The following is a 23,499-nucleotide window of genomic DNA, read 5'->3' on the forward strand; positions in this document are numbered from 1 at the left end:
CGTATTGGGATTTTTTATTTTAGCAAACACATGTCACAGAATAAATTTTGGCCTAAAATTTATGACAAAATTTGATTTTTAAATTTTTTTACTGGATAGGTTATATAGCAAAAAGTCTAAAATATTTTTTCCTCAAAATGGTAGGCCTTTTTTTTTTCATAGTGCAAAAAAAAAAAAAAAAAAAAAAAAAAAAAAAAAAAAAAAAACACCCACACGCACAGGCAATCAAGTACCAACGAAAGAAAGCTCAATTTGTGGGGAAAAAGGGATGTAAATTTCATTTGGGTGCAGCATTGTCAGTTAAAATAACGCAGAGCCGTAACACGAACAGCTTCTGTAACTGCCCTATAGCAGAAATACTGCTACAGGGCGTCACAGGTGCGCAAAATCACACACACACACACACACACACACACACACACACACACACACACACACACACACACAGGAACAGAAGTATTTGAACACCCTGCAATTTTGCAAGTTCTCCCACTTATAAATCATGGAGGGGTCTGAAATTCACACTGTAGGTGCATTCCCACTCAGAGACAGAATTAAAAAAAAAAAAAAGAAAATAAAAAAATAAATATTCCAGGAAATCACATTGTATGATTTTTAAAGAATTTGTCTTGCACTGCTAAACATAACTATTTGAACACCTAAGAAACAGCAAGAATTCTGGCTCTCAAAGACCTGTTACTGTGCCTTTAAAAAGTCCACCTCTACTCCACTCATTAATCTAACTTAGTAGCACCTGTCTGAGCTCTTTAAAGACACCTGTCCACCCCACAGTCAGTCAGACGCCAACTACTACCAATCGGCAAGACCAAAGATGTCAAAAAGACACCAGAGACAAAATTGTGGACCTCCACAAGGCTGGAAAGGGCTACGGGGCAATTGCCAAGCAGCTTGGTGAAAATAGATCAACTGTTGGAGCAATTGTTAGAAAATGTAAGAGGCTAAAAGACGACTGTCAGTCTCCCACGGACTGGGGCTCCATGCAAGATCTCACCTCGTGGGGTATCACTGATAAGAAAGGTGAGGAATCAGCCCAAAACTACAAGGGAGGAGCTGGTCAATGACATGAAGAGAGCTGGGACCACAGTTTCAAAGGTCACTGTCGGCAGAACACTACACCGTCATGGTTTCAAATCATGCATTGCACGGAAGGTTCCCCTGCTCAAGTCATGACATGTCCAGGCCCATCTGAAGTTTGCCAATGACCATCTGGATGATCCAGAGGAGGCATGGGAGAAAGTCATGTGGTCAGATGAGACCAAAGTAGAACTTTTTGTTCTAAACTTCACTCGTCGTGTTTGGAGGAAAAATGGATGAGTTGCATCCCAAGAACACCATCCCTACTGTGAAGCATGGGGGTGGTAAAATCATGCTTTGGGGGTGCTTTTCTGCGAAGGGGACAGGATGACTGCACTGTATTAAGGAGAGGATAAATGGGGCCATTTATTGTGAGATTTTGAGCAACAACCTCCTTCCATCAGTCAGAGCATTGAAGATGGGTCGTGACTGGGTCTTCCAACATGACAACGACCCGAAGCACACAGCCAGGATAACCAAGGAGTGGCTCCGTAAGAAGCATATCAAGGTTCTGGAGTGGCCTAGCCAATCTCCAGACCTAAATCCAATAGAACATCTTTGGAGGGAGCTAAAACTCCGTGTTGCTCAGCGACAGCCCCGAAGCCTGACAGATCTAGAGGAGATCTGTGTGGAGGAGTGGGCCAAAATCCCTGTTGCAGTGTGTGCAAACCTGGTCAAGAACTACAGGAAACGTTTGACCTCTGTAATTGCAAACAAAGGCTTCTGTACCAAATATTAACACTGATTTTCTCAGGTGTTCAAATACTTATGTTCAGCAGTGCAAGACAAATAAATTCTTTAAAAATCATACAATGTGATTTCCTGAATTTTTTTTTAAATTCTGTCTGAGTGGGAATGCACCTACAATGTCAAATACTTCTGTTCCTCACTGTATAATATATACACACACATGATTCACGCCCCCCCCAGATAGCGTCAGATTCCCTGTCAGTACAGCAGTCACCACATTTTTTTTTAATCAAGCAAACTTTTTTATTGAGAGGAACAAATATGCAGTCACACTTCACATTTAACAATAATGACAAATGCACAATCAAATAAAACAGTATACAAATTTTAGAGCAGTGGTTCTTAACCTGGGTTCGATCGAACCCCAGGGGTTCGGTGAGTCAGTCTCGCGGGTTCGGCGGAGGTGAAGACCCACACCCGACTCATATGATTCGTGCAGTAAATATTCATTATTATGTTTTTGTGTGAAAATCATGTTTTAATGGTTTTGTTCTTTACGGTTTTGTTCATTTTGTGCACCTATGTATAAATATATACCTAAATATATACCTATGTTTTGAATTTAAAAAATCATATTTTATTTTTCCAATTAAGAAAGGTTCGGTGAATGCGCATATGAAACTGGTGGGGTTCAGTACCTCCAACAAGGTTAAGAACCACTGTTTTAGAGTCTTTGCCGCAGGCAAGGAAAGGAGGAACATATGAGCAACCAACATAAGTTTACAAGCGATAATTATTCCACCTCCTCCTGGTCACAAGTAGATGTAGAATGAATCCATCTATCCCAAACCTTGTGATACTTAACAGAGCATCCTCTATGCATATAAATGGCCTTTTTATATGGTAAAGTACCATTTACCACAGCTATACCAGTCATCACATTTAACCCCTTGATTGCCAGGAACACGCTCATACACAATAAGCTCCATTGCTAGTTTCGTGTCTGAATGGATCAATATCTGATGAGATCAGCACTATACCAGCGTTCACATTAGTATAGCGGCCCAAAAAACGCAGCATTAGCGGGATCAGCCCCAGCACCTGCGTTTAGCTCCTACGCTGGTCTCGGTTAGCACATGCTGGTAAATTTTGAAAATTTCTCATATCCAGCAGAGTGCCAGTACTAGTGCCATGCTACCTTTTGGTGAACTGCCAAGCACCAGCAACCTAGTGCATTCTGGTCTTTCACATACCTCTTAGATTGTAAGCTCCAAGGAGCAGGGCCCTCCTAACCCTGAGCGCTGAGCAAACTGTTGGTGCTATATAAATCCTGTATAATAATAATATCAGCACTGCAGTATGACTTGGTGATGTGGCGAGTACCATAAGTGCAGTACAAGCTGATGAGGTGGCGAACACAAGTATTGTCCGACAACCACCAAGAATTCGCACACAGGCCCGTAGAGCCCCTAGTATCCTTCCGGATGTGCTTATAAATCCCGATTGGCAGCCCACAAATTCTACAGCATGCGTTCTTCTCCCATTCATTGCCCAACCCGGAATTTTCGGCGGAAACAGCAAATTAACTACTCCCCTCGATTTTTTGGAGCCGTTTTTCATGGAAGATCTGTAAGCATTGATTGTGGATCAAAGCAATTTATAAGCACAACAATTTATTGCCGCCAACCCAAATTCAAATTTTGCCAGACCATTCGCATGGAATCCCATTACGGTTTCCGAATTTACATTTTCTTTTGGGCCTAACACTCAACATGGGCATTGCTAAAAAAAATGAATTGCGGTTGTATTGGTTCACAGACCCCATACATCATATCCCGTGTTCTCTGCTGCCATGGCCAAGCATAGATATGAGAGTATAATGTGTTTTACGCATTTCAACAACAACACTGTCGTCCTCAGGGTGACCCTGAATTTGACCGGCGCCACAAAATTCAGTCTCTCGCAAATCACCTTAACCAAAAGTTTGCAGATGTCTATACTCCCCAGCAAAAAATCTGCGTGAATGAGTCCCTCATTAAGATATGGGTCAAGATGTATAAGACCTGTGAAAGGGCAACAGGTTATACTTATAAGTTTCGGATTTACGAGGGAAAAGATAGTCACGTGGAGCCCCCCCGGATACCCAGACTATATGGGGAGCAGTGGCAAGATAGTTTGGGACTTGTTTTCACCTTTTTTTCCCCACATATGGGGTACCACTTATACGTGGACAATTTTTATTCAAGCGTGCCACTATTTAGACTTTTGTACAATCTTGAAATTGGTGCATGTGGCTTCCCTCAACGTCTTGTAAATACCAGTCTTAGAAAGGAGGAAAAAGCCTACTTGATAAATGATGAATTGCTCGCAGTGAAGTGGAAGGACAAACAAGATGTTTTTGTCTTGTCTTCCATTCATGCAGACACGACCAACCATATTGCCATATGGGGTACCACTTATACGTGGACAATTTTTATTCAAACGTGCCACTATTTAGACATTTGTACAATCTTGGAACTGGTGCATGTGGCATTGTGTGACCTAATGTGTGCCCACCATTAGAAGTGGGTAGATGCAGGGCGGTATATTCTGGCAGAGATTTCTTCTCTTGTTTTCCCCCCCATTCAGCCCACAGGCTGCATACAAATAAAAACAAAACAAAAAAAAACCCTCGCCCCCCACCTGTGTGCATGAGTGTTGACCCTGTGACGGTATGTAAACAGTGGTTGCACCATGCAGGTGAGGTATCGCCGTGAATGTCAGATCAAAGGCAGTAATTCTAGCACTAGACCTCCTCTGTAAATCTAAAATGGTAGCTTGTAAAGGTTTTTAAAAATGTACGCAGTTTGTCACCATTGCACAGGGCATGCGCAGATTTAAATCATGTCATGTTTGGTATCTATTTAGTCGGCATACCATTATCTTTTATATTTTACCAAATAATTGGCCAATATATTGTGTTTTTGTGCTTTAAAAGTTTAAAAAAAAAAAAAAAAAAAAAAAAAAAAAAAAAAAGTATTTTTTTTAAATTTGCTTCTGAAAAATTGCTGCGCGAGCACTGACAAAAAATTGTAGTACCCACCATTTTATTCACTAGGGTGTCTGCTTTAAAAAAAATATATAATTTTTGGGGGTTTAAATTAACTTCCTAGTAAAAAAAAAAATACAGATTTTTTTCATGTTAACAAAAAGTGTCAGAAAAGGCTTGATCTTCAGGTGGTTAGAAGAGTGAGTGATGTGTGGAATAAACTTCTAATGCTGGGCATGAAATGCCCCCCCCCCCTCCAAAAAAAAAAAAAAACAACAACCCCTTTTTGGAAAGTAGACATCCTAAACTATTTGCTGAGAGGCATGTTGAATCAATAGAATTTATTTTTTTTTAGCCACAAGTTTTTGGAAAATGACAAAATTTTTTTTTTAAAACACAAAATTGTCACTTAAATGATTTACTGTTCACACATGCCATGGGTATATGTGGAATTACTCCCCAAAATACATTCTGCTACTTCTCCAGAGTATGGGGGTACCACATGTAAGAGATGTTTTGGCAGTCTAGCCAAGTACAGGACCCCAAAATCCAATAAGCACCTTCAGGCTTTTAAAAGGCTTTATTTCCTCATTACACTTCCTGACTACCTATCACAGTTTTGGAGACCCTGAAATGCCAGGATAGCACCAACCCCCCCCCCCCAAAATGACCCCTTTTTGAAAAACAGACACCCCAAAGAATTTGATAAGAAACAAGGCGAGTATTTTGCAGATCTCGTTTGTGGTCACAAGTTTTTGGAAAATTAAGGAAAAAAAAAAAGAAAAAAAAAAAAAAAAACTTTTTTTTTTAATTTCAAAACCTTGTGAAAAAAAAAATAGATCTGCAAAATGCTCACCATGCCTCTTTTTAAATTCCATGGGGTGTCTACTTTAAAAAAAAAAAAAAAAAAAAGGGGGTCATTTGGGGGTGGGGTGGTTTGGTGCTATCCTGACATTTCAGGGCCTCCGAAACTGTGATAGGTGGTGAGGAAGTGAAATGAGAAAATAAAGCCCTTTAAAAGCCTGAAGTCGGAAGTGACGAGATGAAGTTGGAAGTGATCAAACGCGTCAGTAACGTGACATCTGACGACAAACCGGAAGGAGCGGCGCAGCCATTCTGAATGTTGGAAATGGTGGACTTTACCATACGAACTGCTGGGGACTGGTCTGACATAGATAGCAATCCTAAATGTAAGATACTTAATAAATTTTGGCTTATACCTCATAATATACATTGATGGATCTCTTCTTTACCTCCACGAAGAATTGGGGAAGTTGAAAAGGGCACTACCTGCATGGTGGATGGAAGTTGCCAAGCATACATTATATATCCTGGAATGCTGGTTTTTACTGCATAAGGGTAATTGCCTTGAATCCCACCAGTGTGAAATATCACAGAGTGTGCACTTCACCTTTTGATGTGTTTATTGAAAGCTGACAGGGGAATACTATGTTCATTTAGAAATGCTTGTTTTGACTCCAAGAGGGTAATTGCCTTTAATCCCACTAGTGTAAGGGGTCACAGAGTGTTCACTTCACTTTTGATGTGTTGTATTTTCACTGAATGATTTTGAATATACATACACATACATATATATATATACACACACACACACACACACACACACACTTTTTTTTTGTTTTTTGTGTGTTCTGTTTTCCACGTTGCTTTGAGTACACAGAGTGAATACATTTATTTGCATGATTCACGTGTCACTCACGTATATAAAACAATTTAAATTTTTCACATACCGTGTTTCCCCAAAAATAAGACATACCCATAAAATAAGCCATAGCAGGATTTCTAAGCATTTGTGCAATATAAGCCATATCCCGAATAGAAGGCATAGTGATGGACGGGCAGCCCTTCTCATCTCCCCCATTGTGACAGCAGCTATCTCAGAGGTGAACAGAGAGGTTACGGGCAGCCCCATCAACAAGCTCAGCTCACGGTTATTCTGTGATTCTGTGCATGCTGCAAGCGGATTCATAGAGGGAGACAGTAAAGACGTAGAAAGTGAAAGTAAAAAAAGTCTCCTCAGCGAAGTGAGGAGAACGATGCTCTGCTTTAGGTACCATATTGTGTGTCCTCAGGGGGAAGAAGTAAAGCTGTGCCTGCTGTTTTATTCAGCACTGTGGGTCTCTCTCCCCCAGGACCAACCAGCAACAGTCTGTGGGTCTTTCTCACCCCCCACAAACACCAGTAAAGCTGCTTCTCCCCATACTTAAAAATAAGACATCCCCTGAAAATAAGCCATAGTGTGTCTTCTTGAGGAAGAATAAATATTTTCAGGGAAATTCGGTGAATTGAGTTGGTTACACTGTAGGATTTTTTGAAGACATTGATATAATTATTGGACACAATTATTTTGACATTTGTGAAACACTTAAGGTTATTGAGTTTATTGCAGCGGGTTTTATGAAATAGGGGTTGAGTGTATTGAGAGAAAAGGTTCATGATTATCCTTAGACAAGTTAATGCTGCTCATAGTAAAGCATCTGGACAATTTCAGCATAACAGCTAATAAGATGAAATCACCTTCAGCTTTTATTTCTGCAGTTTTCACCTTCTGATCCTCAATGACGAGGGTTAGATCTTTATCCCGGGCTTCGTTCCACTCTGCTAACTGACACAAGAGCTCCACTGTCCGTGTGTTGACCTCGTATGGTGGCAGTGCTTTGTCATCAAACATTTTCTTCAACCACGTAATAATCTGTAGAAAAGATTAAAAAATAAAACCACTGAGACCCACGAACAAAGTCATTACCCTGAAGGCTCATCACATCACTTGCGTTGCGCTATGCTGCGCAAAGCAGTCCCAGCATAGTTTAATGGTACCAATTCACAATGCACTGCATTGGTGTGTATTGGGGGAAAAAAAAAAAAATGAAACAGGATTTTTATGGCATCCCATCTGTACTTCAGGCATATACACTTTTATAAATTAAGGTAATTAAGGAAAAAAAAAAAAGGTTACCTCTGGTTACACCTAGGTTCAGACGTATGCGGTGTGGAAAACACAATGATTCCTACACGTTTCCTGCATCGCATTGCAATCACAAAGTGTTAGTGATCTGCTGAAACTGTCAATACAAAACCCCAAATGCATCGCAATTGCAGTGCGGTTTGCCCACAACGGATTGCATGGTACAAGACTACAATGCAATGCAGTTGTGGTGCGGCTCCAAAAAAGGTGCTTGCACTTCTTGGGTGCAATTTCAGCCCATTCATAATGAATGGCCTCAAATCGCACCACTGAGAATCACATGTGATTTGCACAGGAATGCGGTGCAGTGAGCTATATAGTGTGAACCAGGGATAAGGGTGTTAAATATACAGATTGCTTCTCTTTCTTGTTTAATTCACATTTTTATATGTCAAATACTACAGATAGCGTTGTTGCTGTAGCTATGAGGTCCTCATATACAGAAGAGCTGGTGCTCTTTAGTTGTCCCTTCTGTGCCTTGGCCATTTATTGAATGCCTTGTATCCCATAGAACCATTTAGGGCCCTTTCACATTGATGCACTTTTGAGGTAATCCATGCTAATATTTTGCTTGTTGTAGCTTGGCATTGCATGCCATTGCTGAGCCTGTCATCTACTAGGACCTCCAGATCTTTTTCCATCCTGGATTCCCCCAGAGGTTCTCCTCCTAGCGCATAATCTACAGCCATATTTTTAGTCCCCAAGTTCATTACTTTACATTATTTTAATGAGGTCTTCTTGTAAAGTTTTTATAGCTTGTTGTGAAATTATTGCCCTACTTAGCTTTTTATCACCAGCAAATACTTTGATTGAGCTCTTTATACCAACTTCTATATCATTTATGACAACATTTAACAGAATCGGCCCCAGGACAGAGCCTTGTGGTACCAGACTTACTACTTCAGTCCAGTCCGAGTACTTGCTTTTTATCACCACCTGTTGGATGTGTCCCTGTAACCAGTTTTCTATCCATAAACAAACCCTGTGGTCCATGCCTGTAGATCTTAGTTTGGAAGTTAAACGTTTATGTGGAACTGTATCAAAGCTTTTGCAAAATCCAGATACACCACATCCACCACCCTTCTAGATTGCTGCTCATTTCCTCATAGAATGTTAACAGATTGGTTTTGCAAGAAGACCTTTCAAAAATTCATGCCGATTACTACTAATTATACTGTTTTCATCAGCAAATTCTTGGATATTGTCCCTTATCAGTCCCTCAATTAGTTTACTATTGATGTTAGACTGACTGGCCTGTAGTTCCCAGGTATATGTTCCTGCCCTTTTTTTGAACAGTAGTACCACATTGGAGAAGGCCAATCAGTTGGTCATATTCCTGTCAGTATGTGGTGCATAAAAATTAGTTATAGCTTGTCTGGTTATAACCCAATTGAGTCTCTTGACTCTTGGGTGCAAGTCATCTGGTCCTGGCGATTTGTGTTGATATTTTCTAGTCTTATTTGGGCAATGGCTTTTGCCACAAGGGTACATTCTGTGGTGTGTTACTAATGATACAGTCCTGTTCACTATACCCCTCCTTTTCCTTTGTAAAAACTGAGGAGAAGAATGTATTTAATACAGTTGCCTTCTCCTTGTCATTTCTAACCAGCTTCCCTTCAGCATCCTTTAGGGGGCCAATATTTTCAGTCCTTGCTTTTTTACTATAAAATGTGTATATATACAGTCAGGTCGATAAATATTGGGACATGGACACAATTCTAACATTTTTGGCTATATACACCACCACAATGGATTTGAAATGAAACAAATAAGATGTGCTTTAACTGCAGACTGTCAGCTTTAATTTGAGGGTATTTACATCCAAATCAGGTGAACGGTGTAGGAATTACAACAGTTTGCATATGTGCCTCCCACTTGTTAAGGGACCAAAAGTAATGGGACAGAATAATAATCATAAATCAAACTTTCACTTTTTAATACTTGGTTGCAAATCCTTTGCAGTCAATAACAGCCTGAAGTCTGGAACGCATAGACATCACCAGACGCTGGGTTTTATCCCTGGTGATGCTCTGCCAGGCGTCTGCTGCAACTGTCTTCAGTTCTTGCTTGTTCTTGGGGCATTTTCCTTTCAGTTTTGTCTTCAGCAAGTGAAATGCATGCTCAATCGGATTCAGGTCAGGTGATTGATTTGGCCATTGCATAACATTCCACTTCTTTCCCTTAAAAAACTCCTTGGTTGCTTTTGCAGTATGCTTTGGGTCATTGTCCATCTGCACTGTGAAGCGGCGTCCAATGAGTTCTGAAGCATTTGGCTGAATATGAGCAGATAATATTGCCCGAAACACTTCAGAATTCATTCCGCTGCTTTTGTCAGCAATCACATCATCAATAAATACAAGAGAACCAGTTCCATTGGCAGCCATACATGCCCACGCCATGACACTACCACCATCATGCTTCACTGATGAGGTGGTATGCTTAGGATCATGAGCAGTTCCTTTCCTTCTCCATTCTCTTCTCTTCCCATCACTCTGGTACAAGTTGATCTTGGTCTCATCTGTCCATAGGATGTTGTTCCAGAACTGTGAAGGCTTTTTTAGATGTCGTTTGGCAAACTCTAATCTGGCCTTCCTGTTTTTGAGGCTCACCAATGGTTTACATCTTGTAGTGAACCCTCTGTATTCACCCTGGTGAAGTCTTGTCTTGATTGTTGACTTTGACACAATTACACCTACCTCCTGTAGAGTGTTCTGGATCTGGCCAACTGTTGTGAAGGATGTTTTCTTCACCAGGGAAAGAATTCTTCGGTCATCCACCACAGTTGTTTTCCGTGGTCTTCCGGGTCTTTTGGTGTTGCTGAGCTCACCGGTGCTTTCCTTCTTTTTCAGGATGTTCCAAACAGTTGTTTTGGCCACGCCTAATGTTTTTGCTATCTCTCTGATGAGTTTGTTTTGTTTTTTCAGCCTAATGAAGGCTTGCTTCACTGATACTGACAGCTCTTTGGATCTCATCTTGAGAGTTGACAGCAACAGATTCCAAATGCAAATAGCACACTTGAAATGAACTCTGGATCTTTTATCTGGTCATTGTAATTGGGATAATGAGGGAATAACACACACCTGGCCATGGAACAGCTGAGAAGCCAATTGTCCCATTATTTTTGGGACCTTAGCAAGTGGGAGGCACTGTTCGCCTGATTTGGATGTAAATACCCTCAAATTAAAGCTGACAGTCTGCAGTTAAAGCACATCGTGTTTGTTTCATTTCAAATCCATTGTGGTGGTGTATAGAGCCAAAAATGTTAGAATTGTGTCCATGTCCCAATATTTATGGACCTGACTGTAAAATGTATTGGGATTATTTTTACTCTCCTCTGCTATGTGTTTTTGTAGTCTACTTTAGCCACCGATTGCTTTTTTTACAAGCTTTATTGCATTCTTTGTAGTGTTGGAATACGGACAATGACCCCTCTGCCTTACATTCTTTTCTCTTTGATAGGTCCTTTTACCCACCCAGGTTTAACCTTCACTCTTTTATATTTATTGCCCATTGGAATACTCTGGATAATACATTTAATATGTTCCTAAGGTATTCCCATTTTTTCTCAGTGTTTTCATTGTTTCTAGGATTTGGTCCCATTCAATATGTAGTATTTATTTATTTATTTATTTATCGAGTTTATATAGCGCCAAAGGGTTTGCTCAGCGCTGTACAATAGAGGGGGGACAATACATGAAACAGTACAGTAACATCAAACAGCACACAAGGGGTAAGAGGGCCCTACTCTTTCGAGCTTACAATCTAGTATGGAGCGTAGTTTAGAAAAGTTGGCTCTTTTGAAGTTTAGTGTTCTTGTACTACTCTTGTGTCTCCCTATCCTTTGATTTATGCTGAATATAATTATCCTATGATTGCCGGTTTCCCAAGGTGTCCCGTATTTCCACATATGGGACCAGATCTGTGTTTGTAATTAATAAGTCTAGCATTTTTTCTAGTCAAGGAATCCACCAACTGGCTCATGAAGTTGTCCTGTAAGACATTTAGGAAATGACGAGCCTTATATGAGTAGAGCTGTTCCTTCCGCCCAGTCAATATCTGGGTAGTTGAAGTCTCCCATTGTGATGACATTGCCCTGCCTTGTTGCCATTTCTAACTGTGATTAGAGATCCAACTCCTCCTCCAGGTTAGGGGGGGTCTGTAACATATTCCTAATAATATTTTCCCACATGTCTCTTCCCTTTGGAGTTCCACCCACAGGGATTCCACCTCATCCTGAACCCCATTTGCAAAGACAATTTTTTCCCTTAGGGCTCACACACTTGCGTAAGGAAACGTCACGGTTAAGCCGCTGTTTTATTGCCCTCCAGCGCCTCCACTTTAGTTATGAGGCAGTGGATGGGGACCTACATATGCCATGTCAGGATTTATACCCTGTCACATTTGGTGGGCACTACCACCCAAAGAACTCAACCTGTTCAGGTAAATGGCCTCCTCCTCACCACCTGTCAATTGCCTCTGATAAGCAATCAGAGTGTGGAATTGCTTTTTAGAAGAGTGACATGAATGTGTTGATGGGGGAAATCGAGCGATTTTCTTTCCTGCAACCCATAGTTGCAGGAAAGAAAATCAGAGAATATATGGCCTGCCTTACTTGATAAATCACCCTGTCTGCTGGCCACCTCTTTCCACAACTTCTTGGATTGAATTTCTACCATTTCCAAGTGGTTTATATGCAAAAACACATATTTTACTTGCATTGTTTGTATGCTGAATCTTTCTGCCAGCATGATCCAGTATATGGATATTGAATTAAGCCCTTGTGCATGAGCCTGAATATAACGTGATGTTTCTACAGGAGCACATATTTGATAAAACAGCAAAAAGATAAATCTCTGGGTAATGTTCAAACTGTTGGTCGCACTTAAGCTAACCCTTTCACTGTCAGAACAGTTTTAGTTTTTTTGTATGCATGCATTAAGAAAAAAATAATTTTAGGCCTAAAGATTAGTTCTAAAAACCCTAAAACATATTTAAAGCAGATACTGTGATGAATAAAATGGTGGTAGTTTTGATTTTTCTCTTTTTTCACAATATAAAAAAAATACACTACAGTATAGTTAATTTTAAGGCGCACACAAAAGCAATTATAAGGTTTTTGGTGAAAAAATAAAAGATGTCAAGCCTTACAATTGCACGTAAACAATGGTACCTGAAATTTTCCAGTCTCTACAAGACACCGTTTTAGAGTTAATAGAGTTATGGGCCTAGAATTATTGCTCTCACCTCAATATGCAACATGTGTAGCACAAGAGACATTTTCACATGCAATCATCACCGACTTGTGCATTTACATGTGTGTGGGGAAGTTTCACCTGCCCTCCACTGAAGCTAATGGAGTGCAGATTGTGCTCCATAAGCTTCTTCAACCACAGAAGCCCAGAAGAGTGACAGCAGAAACTAGAAGTGACGTTATGCGCGTTGCTTCTGGGTTACTAGGTAGGGGAGATCAGCAAACAGATGTTCACTTGTCTCTCTCACCTCTACATGACTAGGCCCACCATGTAGGTCCCAAGCCTGAAAGTGAGGCAGCAGAGTCTGGGAAGAATGGCAGTACTCACTCACGGGAGTCTGTGAAAGCCGGATCATATTCTGAAAGCCAACAGTCGACTTGTGAGCTATACACATCAGCCTGGAAGTGTACATAAAACCAGTGTGTACACCATACATCAGTGGCAGTAAAAGAGTTAAATAGCAACAGGACTCTGGATGCGGTGCAGAGGGCAAAAGACTAGTCACTAGTACTACATGTGGTCTCCCTGCCACTGATCCTTTCCTCATTACAGATTTACCATTCTTTGTTCTGCACTGTGTCCCTGTATAGAGGCAGCCATCTTGGTAGAGGCAGGGCTTTGCTTCCTTATGTCAGCCTTCATCAGCACAATAGTGACATCAACTACTACCCCAAATCTCCTGAGACTAGCAGTCAGAGGCAGCAGTCCCCGAGATCCCAAAGTGCAGATATACAGCTTAAAGGCCTAAGCAGCTTCATACTGGAAGCACACAACTATTTTCAAGAGGAATTGTTTGGTTAGGCGCAATTAACACTACTAGATGTTCCTTATACTATATCTTCACTTTTTGCGCTCAGGTCCACTTTTAATGTTTGTGGCCTGACAGTACAGTGGGTGGTAACTGGGATGTCATGACATTCTTCCTCTTTCTCTTACATTTAAAAGGTTAAGTTCACCTTTGGGGAAAAAAATAAATAAATAAAAAAAAGGCACATATTTTTGCAGAAAAAAAAAAAAATGTTTCCATGCAGGAGCCTGCAAAGCATTGCACCGCAATCAGCGGATCGCGGGTGCAATGTCAGGCTTCTGCGGACACTTACTCCAGCTCTCTTGCCTGTACTTCCATAAATCCTTTTCGATAGAATGCCGGAGAAGTGTCAATGAACTATGAGGGCTCTCAGTGCCCTTGCAATGCATTGAAAACTACAAGCTGTCTGCCGTGGTGGCAGACAGGAATTGTAGTTTCTTAACTCGGGGATTTCTGTGCATAAATGATGTGGCTGTATGGGCATAGCCCTGCATAGCTGTCCCATTTTAACATGTGACAGCAGCTGTGGGATAGAAGATCTCCAGCCCGCTCGTCACAATAGAAGCGGTGAGCGGGGCACAAGCTGGAATGGTTAAACCCCAAACACAGATGTAACGTAACATATTCCAAAGGTGAAAGCCTTTAAAGCTGAACTCCAGGTCCCAAGAATATAAATCCACTTTGTGCGCACAAAATATACAGTGGCATTATCACTGTGCTGTACATCAAATATTTAGAAAGTAGAGCTGTGCAAAGGACCTGCAGGCTCCACCCACTACAAGATGCCTGCAGAAAAATTATAGGAGGGGTGGAAACAAGACCAGTCACCCTAAACGAGGAGAGAGTGCAGCAGCGACTGGTCTTTATTACAGGAAACTCCTGTGCTGAGGCAAAATGTAGAAGTTATTTCAGGCTAGATTACTGCACAGATCTGGACTAAGGCCCCATGTACACGGGACACTTCTGAACAATGGAAATTGACTGCTGGATAATGTAGGTTAAAAAAAGTCTGTTTAGCCGCGTTTCTATAACGCGTTTATGTTTAGAAGCGTTTTTTTAAAGATAAGCACAGGAGATCCTCCGAAATGCCCAGAATGCACTGAGAAGTGGTAAATTATTAACTATTTTAGACTGTTTCAGAGAAATACACAGTAGAAGCAGAGACAGCAGTATGTGTTGAGATAATTAGGTGTGAGTTACTCATTAACATTTCTTTTTGTTTCCAAGGGTGGGATAGGTGTTTGGTGGAATGAGTTATTAAGGCCACCTGGCAGGGGGTCCTCATGAGGAATTTGAGGTGTGAATGTGCATTAACATGTCTTTTGTTTCCAAGGGTGGGAGAGGTCTGAGGTGGGCAGGTCACCTGGGATACTGGGCTGAGGAAGCGCAGTGCAAAGCAATAAAAATATAGGTGCTCATAGTGTAGTATTCCAAAGGATTTGAGCATAAATTATAGGTGGTATGTAAATATGGAATAGTGTGGTATGGAATACTACACTATGAGCACCTATATTTGTATTGCTTTGCACTGAGCTTCCACACCTCAGCCCAGTATTCCAGGTGACCTGCCCAGGCCTAGGAAGCAAGCCTTAGACCAGAACAGCATACCCGTTACCCACCACCAAACAGAGGGACCTCCTGAGGATCATCCTAGTACCAGGCAGTACCTACATAGGACCTCCGGCCATCTGAGATCTCTATATGCGCATTAAGATTGCGCTTCCGGTGAGTGGGCAATCTTTCTATACTTCTGGATGCTGGATCAGTGTTCATACTGAGCAAAGCAAGTTATAATATACCACCTCAGACTCTTCATTTATACTTATTACTTGCATAAGATTTGTTTCTTATTGGTTATTACTCACTTTAGCACTGCACTTTATTTACATCTGCTTATTCTAGAAAGGTTTTGTGGTTCCTTTTGGTGCATTTATCTGCTTTTGAGTGCGCTCGCTAGGCCTTACACATATATGTTCCTTCTAAACACCACTTCCCTCACATGCCTCCTCCCATAGATGCCACCCCACGAATTCTTCTTTAGCAGCCATAAGGGGTATAGATGTGTTAGAGTTCAGTTTTATATACCAATCTTTTTATTGAAAAGAACAGATATACAAAACTTAAAGTAGAAAAAAAGATGAGAGGCTTAGAGCTCTCAGGTCATCATTCATATTTAATCATAGGTTGCATTGACAGTATTCAGAAAAAGTGAGGAAACGAACATTGCATATATATATATGTGAGGACCAAAAGTCCCTCTGGTGTAACCCACAGACAGAAGATAAACAGCAACTATCATCAGTGCTCCAGAATACTAGAGCTCAGTGAATTCCAGTCAGAATCTAACTAAGCCTAAACCTACTCCCACCCCCCAATTCTAAGACTATTCTTTCTACCCTGTTAAAGAAAAGAGGTCTATACTTATCTATTCTGAAGCTACTCTGCTCTGGTCACATGATTGGGTCCCAGTACTGGCTTCGATGTAGAGGGGAGGCCGCAACAACGGCTGCAAAGCCTAAGCAAAGACATCACCTATAGGCTGTTGTCAGCTGTCCCTCCTCTACACCAGCATTTCTCAACATTTTTTCAGTCAAGGCACCCTTTAAAATTACAGACAGTCCTGAGGCACCCCATTCTAAAATATAAAAAACGATTTTAATAGTTTTATATAACGCAGCGACATCCATACACGCAGGACACCCAACATTAGAGGCAATTTATTTTTCCAAAGCAAATACACTTTTGCACACTGGTACTGACTAGTATTCCCATGTTTTCCTTCTCCCTCAGTTTTTCCCCATCATTGAGCTAATGTGACCCCAGCACTGATGGAGAGGGGCACGGGAGGGGCAAACTAGGATGCTGTGCAGGCAGCTGACATACTCTTCATCACCTCATGATGTCATTGGTTGTCAGGACGCCGGCAGCTAGAAGGTCATAATGGTGCACGATGAGAATCCATGACTTTGTGTAACTACAAGGCAGGCTTTTTCCACACGCTGGCTTGTGTACAAGTTTTGGGCAATTTTGTAGGCACCCCTGAAGAAATCTCAAGGCACCCTGGTTGAGAAAGGCTGCTCTACACTGAAGCGGATGATGGGGACTGATCATGTGATCAGAGCAGAGCAGCTATATAGTATAGACATCTTTTCTTTCTAGGGTATATAGAATTGACTTAGAATGGGGGAAAGGTAGGTTTAGGCTCAGATTTTGACTGGAATTCCATTTTAAATTATAACTAAAAGGCAAAATATTTATTTGAATTCCGGATAGTGGAGAGGTATTACAACCCCTCACATTTCTTTCTTGCTGCCTGTGTGCCCGTTAGGGAGATTCATCCTCTCTATTTGTCCTGTTTACCATTATCCTTGAAAGTAAAAAAAAAATCCCAAATTTTGTGCTGTCCCCAGAAAAGTATTAAAGGTGAAATCTTCCAATGGGGACACTAGTTCTGGTGACCTGAGGGTCCCTAAGAGACACCCTTAATTTGCAGGGATTTCCTCTCACTTCCTGTTTAGGCTATGGGACAGGAAGCAAAGGGAAATCTCTGCAATAGGACACAGATGGCAAAAAATAAACTGACGGGTTATAACCCTCCCTTAGGCTATCCAAAATGAAAAACAAATTGTGCAAAAAGTTCAACCTAAACCTACTTGCTGATTGTGCTATAGCCAAATGACGGCTAACAGTGAGGTCATCCAGTTCTGGGAAGGAGTTGGCGCGCTCTCTGTGATCGCTGTGTCCTTCGGACACAGCTGATCACATGTCACGGTAAAGGACCAATCACAGTGGCCCCTTATATGATAAGCTGTGTCCAATTGCAGCTGTTCATGATGTAAACACACTTACTGATTATCGGCAGTATTTTCCTCACGCTGTCACAGCATCAGGAAAGTACTGCCGATAACCGGCAAGTGTGAAAGGAGACATCTACACTGATAACCAGGGCACTGATCATCAGTGCTGCCTATCAATTCCCATCGTGGTCCATCAGTGCTGCCAGTCAGTCCCCTTCAGTGCTGCATATCAATGCAGCCTCATCAGTGCCCACCAGTGCCACCTCATCAGTGCAGCCTCATCAATGCCCACCACTGCCGCCTCAGCAACGCACATCAGTGAAGGAGAAAATTTACCTGTTTGCAAAACGTTATCGAAAATAACAAAAGTTTTTTTTTAAATGTTTGTTCTTTTTTCATTTTAACAAAAAATAAAACACCCAGTGGGCATTAACCACTTGCCCTCCTGAGGATTTACCCCCTTCCTGACCAAGGCATTTTTTGCATTACAGCTCTGCATTAATTTACTGACAATTGTGCAGTCACGCAACGCTGCACCCAAATGACATTACGTCCTCTTTTTCCCCACGAATAGAGCTTTCTTTCGGTGGTATTTGATCGCCTGTTCGTTTTTATTTTTGTGCTATTTAAAAAAAAAAAAAAAAAATTTGGGGACTTTTTGCTATTGACCACTTGCCTACTGGGCACTTATACCCCCTTCCTGCCCAGGCCAATTTTCAGCTTTCAGTGCTGTCAAACTTTGAATGACAATTGCTCGGTCATGCAACACTGTACCCACATGAAATGTTTATCATTTATTTCACACAAATAGAGCTTTCTTTTGGTATTTACTCCCCAATGGGTGTTCTATTTTGCGCTATAAACAAAATAAGAGCAAAACAATTTGAAAAAAAAAAGTTTTTCTTTGTTTCTATTATAAAATTTTGCTAATAGGTAATTTTTCTCCTTCACTGATGTGCATTAATAAGGCTGCACTGATAGGCGGCACTGATGAGGTAGCACAGATAGGCAGCACTGATATGCAACAATGTTGGGAACTGATAGGCGGCACTGATCGGCACAGCTGGGCACCGATCATCAGGGCACTGATGATCGGTGTCAATCCGTCCTCTGACAATTGCAGGTTATCAGCAGTACTTTCCTCACACTGTGACAGCAATAATTGGCAACTGCATTTACCAGTGATTTGCGGTTTCATTGGACACTGCTGATCATGTGGCAAAAGGTCGCTGTGACTGGCCTTTTACCACATCCGTAAGACACAGTCAAATGACGCCCTCCCAGGACTGGACATCTGCGCTGTAGCCGTCATTCGGCTATAGCGCAGTTGGCAAGTGGTTAAACATGTTCAATTAAAAAAAAAAAAAAAATATGTCATAAATTTAGGCCAAAATGTATTCTGCAACATGTCTTTTCTATATATAAAAAAAAAAAAAAAAAAAAAAAGAATCCCAATATGTGTAAATTAACTGGCTTATGTGCAAGTTATAATGTTTACAAATGGCGGTATACTGAGATTTTAATTTTTTTTTTTTACTAGTAATGGCGACAATGGGTGACTTATAGTGGGACTGCAGCGGGCATTCTGACACTGGGGGGAAGTGACTTTGTGTCATTGACATCCCCAGTGACACCAATACAATGATCAGTGCTAATAAAAAGCACTGACACTGTACAAATGGCACTGGCCAGGAAAGGGTTAACATGTGGGATGATCAAAGGGATTAACTGTGTGTTTTACTGTGGGGCTGTGTGTTTGTGCTTCACTGTAAGCACACTGCTTTGCATGGCTCTGTTATGCAAAGCAGTGTGCAGGAGCTGACAGGGGAAAGAACGGTTTTGTTTACCAGGCGCTGTTGAGTAATCACCGGCCGGGACCCGGTGATTGACAGCCATGCCGCGAATGGTGGTGCAGGTAGGGCACGCCCCCTACCCGGATTTTCTGTTATAGGGTGGACGGGAAGAGGTTAAATACCACCAAAAGAAAGCTATTTATGTGAAAAAAAAAATGAAAATTTAATACGGAAACAGTGTTGCATGACTGAGCAACTGTCAAGTCAAAGTGAGAAAGCACTGAAAACTACAAATTGGTCTGTTTAGGAAAGGGGGTTAACATGCCAAGTAGTTAAAGATGAGCTCCACCAAAAAGGGGAAGTTCTGCTTTAAGGCTTTGTCCCCCCCCTCCCCATTAAGGATTGCCACCTTTGGGGAGCAGGTACCCGAATTTGACAGGTACCCGCTCCCACATCCGCTGTGATCACCTAGACGATTGGAAGCGGAGGTTGCCCTCCTGGTAGTCTTCTAGATCATGTGACAGGTCCCAGAAGACTACAGGGCCATTCACAAAACACAGCGCTCCTCGCTTATGCGCAGTTAGCACCCGGCTGTGAAGCTGCAAGCTGTCACAGCCGGGTGCCAACACTGAAGATGCCAGCACCAGGGAGAGAAGACAGCTGGTGAAACCAGCCATGGTGAGTACATCGCTGGACCGAGGGACAGGTAAGTGGCTGTATTTTAAAAGTCAGCAGCTAGTTTTTGTAGCTGCTGGCTTTTATTTCTTTATTTTTTTTCAGCTGAACTCCGCTTTAACCACCTTCCGCCCGCCATATAGTACAATGACGGGTGCAAGGTGGTTCTCTCGTTCTGATAGACGTCATATGATGTCCTTCCATTCTCACCGCGCATGAGCGGCTCAGGGAGCGTGCGGCGATCGCTGGTGCGCTGTGTCCCTCGGACACAGCGGATCACGGAAAGAGCCGAAGATGTCGGCTCAGTCATGTGATCAGCTGTGTCCAATCACATGTAAACACGGAAATGCCAGTTATCGGCATTTCTCTCCTCTCGAGCGGTCACGCTGACAGCTCGAGAGGAGAGCCGGTAATCGGCTTTCTGCGGAGGGGACATGTACACTGATCATCAGGGCACTGATGATCAGTGTGGCCCCAGAAGTGCCACCTGTCAGTGTCCATCAGTGCCAGCAGTCAGTGCTCATCAGTGCCACGTGCCAGTGCCCATCAATGCCACATATCAGTGCATACCAGTGCACATCAATGCCACATATCAGTGCCCATCTGAGCTGCCTTTCAATGTCACCCATCAGTGCCACCTATCAGTGATGCCTGTCAATGCCCATCAGTGCCTCCTCATCAATGCCCATCAGTGCAACCTACCAGTGCCTCCTCATCAATGCCACCTATCAGTGCAGCCTATCAGTGCCCATCACTGCAGCCTCATTAGCGCACATCATTGAAGGAGAAAAATCACTTATTTACAAAATTGTATAACAAAAACTATGAAAAAACGTTTTGTTTTGTTTTTAAATTTTCAGTGATTTTTGATTTAAGAAAAAAATAAAAATCCCAGACGTGATTAAATACCACCAAAAGAAAGCTGTCTCAAAAAAATAACAATTTCATATGGGTACAGTGTTGCATGACCGCGCAATTGTCATTCAAAGTGTGACAGCACTGAAAGCTGGAAATTGGCCTGGGCAGGAAGGGGGTATAAGTGCCCGGTAGGCTAGTGGTTGAGATTATGTCAGCATAGTGTGGTGATGCAGCAATCCTTATGGTATTATAGATACATGTATATAAACATTACATTTGACAGAGGAAGCACCACATCCAGGACAGGCTCCTCTGAACAGAACATACATAAGGCTGATAGTACACAGGCGCTCTCACAATGGCTGCTCTACGTGATGTTTATAAAGTCCGTCCAGTCAGAGGTTTACACTCACAAACGAATACTTCTCCCCAACCTACCTGGCCGGCCTGCTGGGGCAGTGAAGAATCCGCCCGTACTGATTGCATGTTCAGGCAGGACGAGGAGAACTTCGGAACAACTTGACACTCCCGCCCAGAGAGACTCCATCTACCGTTCGCTTTTTCACAATCAACTTTATTAACACGAGAGGAGGAGGAGGAGCAAGCAGAGAGGCTGGATGGGGCGGGTTGTAATGTGACTGACTGACAAGCCGAGCTGAACGTGTGTAGAGATGGGAATAGTCAGAGAGGAGCAGTGTCCTACTAAAAGGGCGCACAGCTTGGGGTGGGGACAGTTCTCTTTGTGTTTGTCGTAGAACCCGCGAGTCCACAGCTGCTTCCTCAGTGACAGTGGGAGCTGAGGGTGGAGGAAGTCTCCTTCCCTGCTCTGGTCATGTAATAGAGCGAGGAGGAAGGCTGGCACTCTGAGCTCTCGCTGCTCGTCCATTTGTTGAGTTTAGAGTGGGGGGAATCTGAACTGAGGGTCCTGTACTTGGGGACGGGGGTTCTACTGAGGGGGACTAGGAGTGTATTTACTGGGGAGGGTCAGTCTGTGCTGAGGGCTTTGCTGGTGAAGGGGGGGGGTCTTCTCTGAGGGGGTCTGTGCTCGGGGAGCTGGCTTATACTGGGGGGTCGGTCTGTAATAAAGGATCTGTTCATGGGGTCTTTCTATACTGAGGGGTGTTTGCTCCGTCTGTACTAAAGTGTCTCTCTTTAGGGGGATTGGTCTGTACTAGGGAGTCTAAACTGAGCGGAGTTTGCTTAGGGGGTTGGTCTGTACTAAGGCGTCTCTGCTCTGGGGAGTTGGTCTGTACTGAGGGGTCAGTGCCCATGGGGTTGGTCTGTACTGAGGGGTCAGTGCCCATTGGGTTGGTTTGTACTGAGGGGTCAGTGCCCAGGGAGTTGGTCTGTACTGAGGGGTCAGTGCCCAGTGGGTTGGTCTGTACTGAGGGGTCAGTGCCCAGTGGGTTGGTTTGTACTGAGGGGTCAGTGCCCATGGGGTTGGTCTGTACTGAGGGGTCAGTGCCCATGGGGTTGGTCTGTACTGAGGGGTCAGTGCCCAGGGGGTTGGTCTGTACTGAGGGGTCAGTGCCCAGTGGGTTGGTCTGTACTGAGGGGTCAGTGCCCAGGCGGTTGGTCTGTACTGAGGGGTCAGTGCCCAGCGGGTTGGTCTGTACTGAGGGGTCAGTGCCCAGGGGGTTGGTCTGTACTGAGGGGTCAGTGCCTAGCGGGTTGGTTTGTACTGAGAGGTCCGTGCCCAGGGGGTTGGTCTGTACTGAGGGGTCAGTTCCCAGGGGGTTGGTCTGTACTGAGGGGTCAGTGCCCAGGGGCTTGGTCTGTACTGAGGGGTCAGTGACCAGGAGGTTGGTCTGTACTGAGGGGTCAGTGCCCAGGGGGTTGGTCTGTACTGAAAGGTCAGTGCCTACTAGGTTGGTCTGTACTGAGGGGTCAGTGCCCAGGGGGTTGGTCTGTACTGCGGGGTCAGTGCCCAGGGGTTTGGTTTGTACCGAGAGATTTGTGCTGGGGGTCAGACTATGCTGTTAGGGTAGGAGTGTTTATTCAGTGATTTGTGCTGGTGGGGAGAGGTTTATACTGAGGGGGTATGCTGGGAGGAGGGATACGAAGATTGTAGGGGAGATAGTACTGTGGAGGATATCGGCCTGAAAGGGCATGATTTGTACTGGGAAGAGGTGGTAATTTTGGTTGTACTCTGAAAAATAGCCTGTGCGTTCCACTCTCCTGACCCCTGTCCTATAGACACTTAGAGGAATGTATAAAATTTAGAGCAGGTGTGCATGGTGACCAATCAGCTTCTGACTTTAATTTTCAAAGCTTAACTGAACAAGCTGAAGATAGAGGCTGATTGCTTGTCATGACCAACTGCTCCAGATTCTCTCTGCCCTGTTTCGATAAATTCCCCTCACTGGGATTTACAGTTCATACTCCTGACTCCTACACTCTAAGTACATTTCTTCTGAAGGTGTTCTATAAAGTAAAAATGAGTGTGCTGAGGTTTGTACTTGATTGTTATACTCTTGCTTGTGGTACAGTCAATAAAGCATATTTTGTGAACTGTGG

At 42.8% G+C, this 23,499-nt stretch overlaps 1 protein-coding gene across 1 annotated transcript in view; it reads right to left on the reverse strand.

Annotated features, from left to right (window-relative positions):
- The window catches only part of HAUS1 (HAUS augmin like complex subunit 1), a 41,261-nt gene extending 19,721 nt beyond the window's left edge, over positions 1–21,540 (reverse strand). Inside the window, exons 1-2 of the mRNA XM_089662738.1 lie at positions 21,421–21,540; positions 7,352–7,526 (exon numbers count right to left, since the gene is read on the reverse strand). Of these exons, the coding sequence (XP_089518864.1) occupies positions 7,352–7,526; positions 21,421–21,468 (223 nt within the window). The 5' untranslated portion in view covers positions 21,469–21,540. The remainder of the gene's footprint in view (positions 1–7,351; positions 7,527–21,420) is intronic.
- Positions 21,541–23,499: the final 1,959 nt, after the last annotated feature.

This window comes from Staurois parvus, unplaced genomic scaffold, assembly GCF_062004578.1.
Source record: "Staurois parvus isolate SC_StPar_1 unplaced genomic scaffold, SC_StPar_1.0 ptg000006l, whole genome shotgun sequence".
Lineage (NCBI taxonomy): Eukaryota > Metazoa > Chordata > Amphibia > Anura > Ranidae > Staurois > Staurois parvus.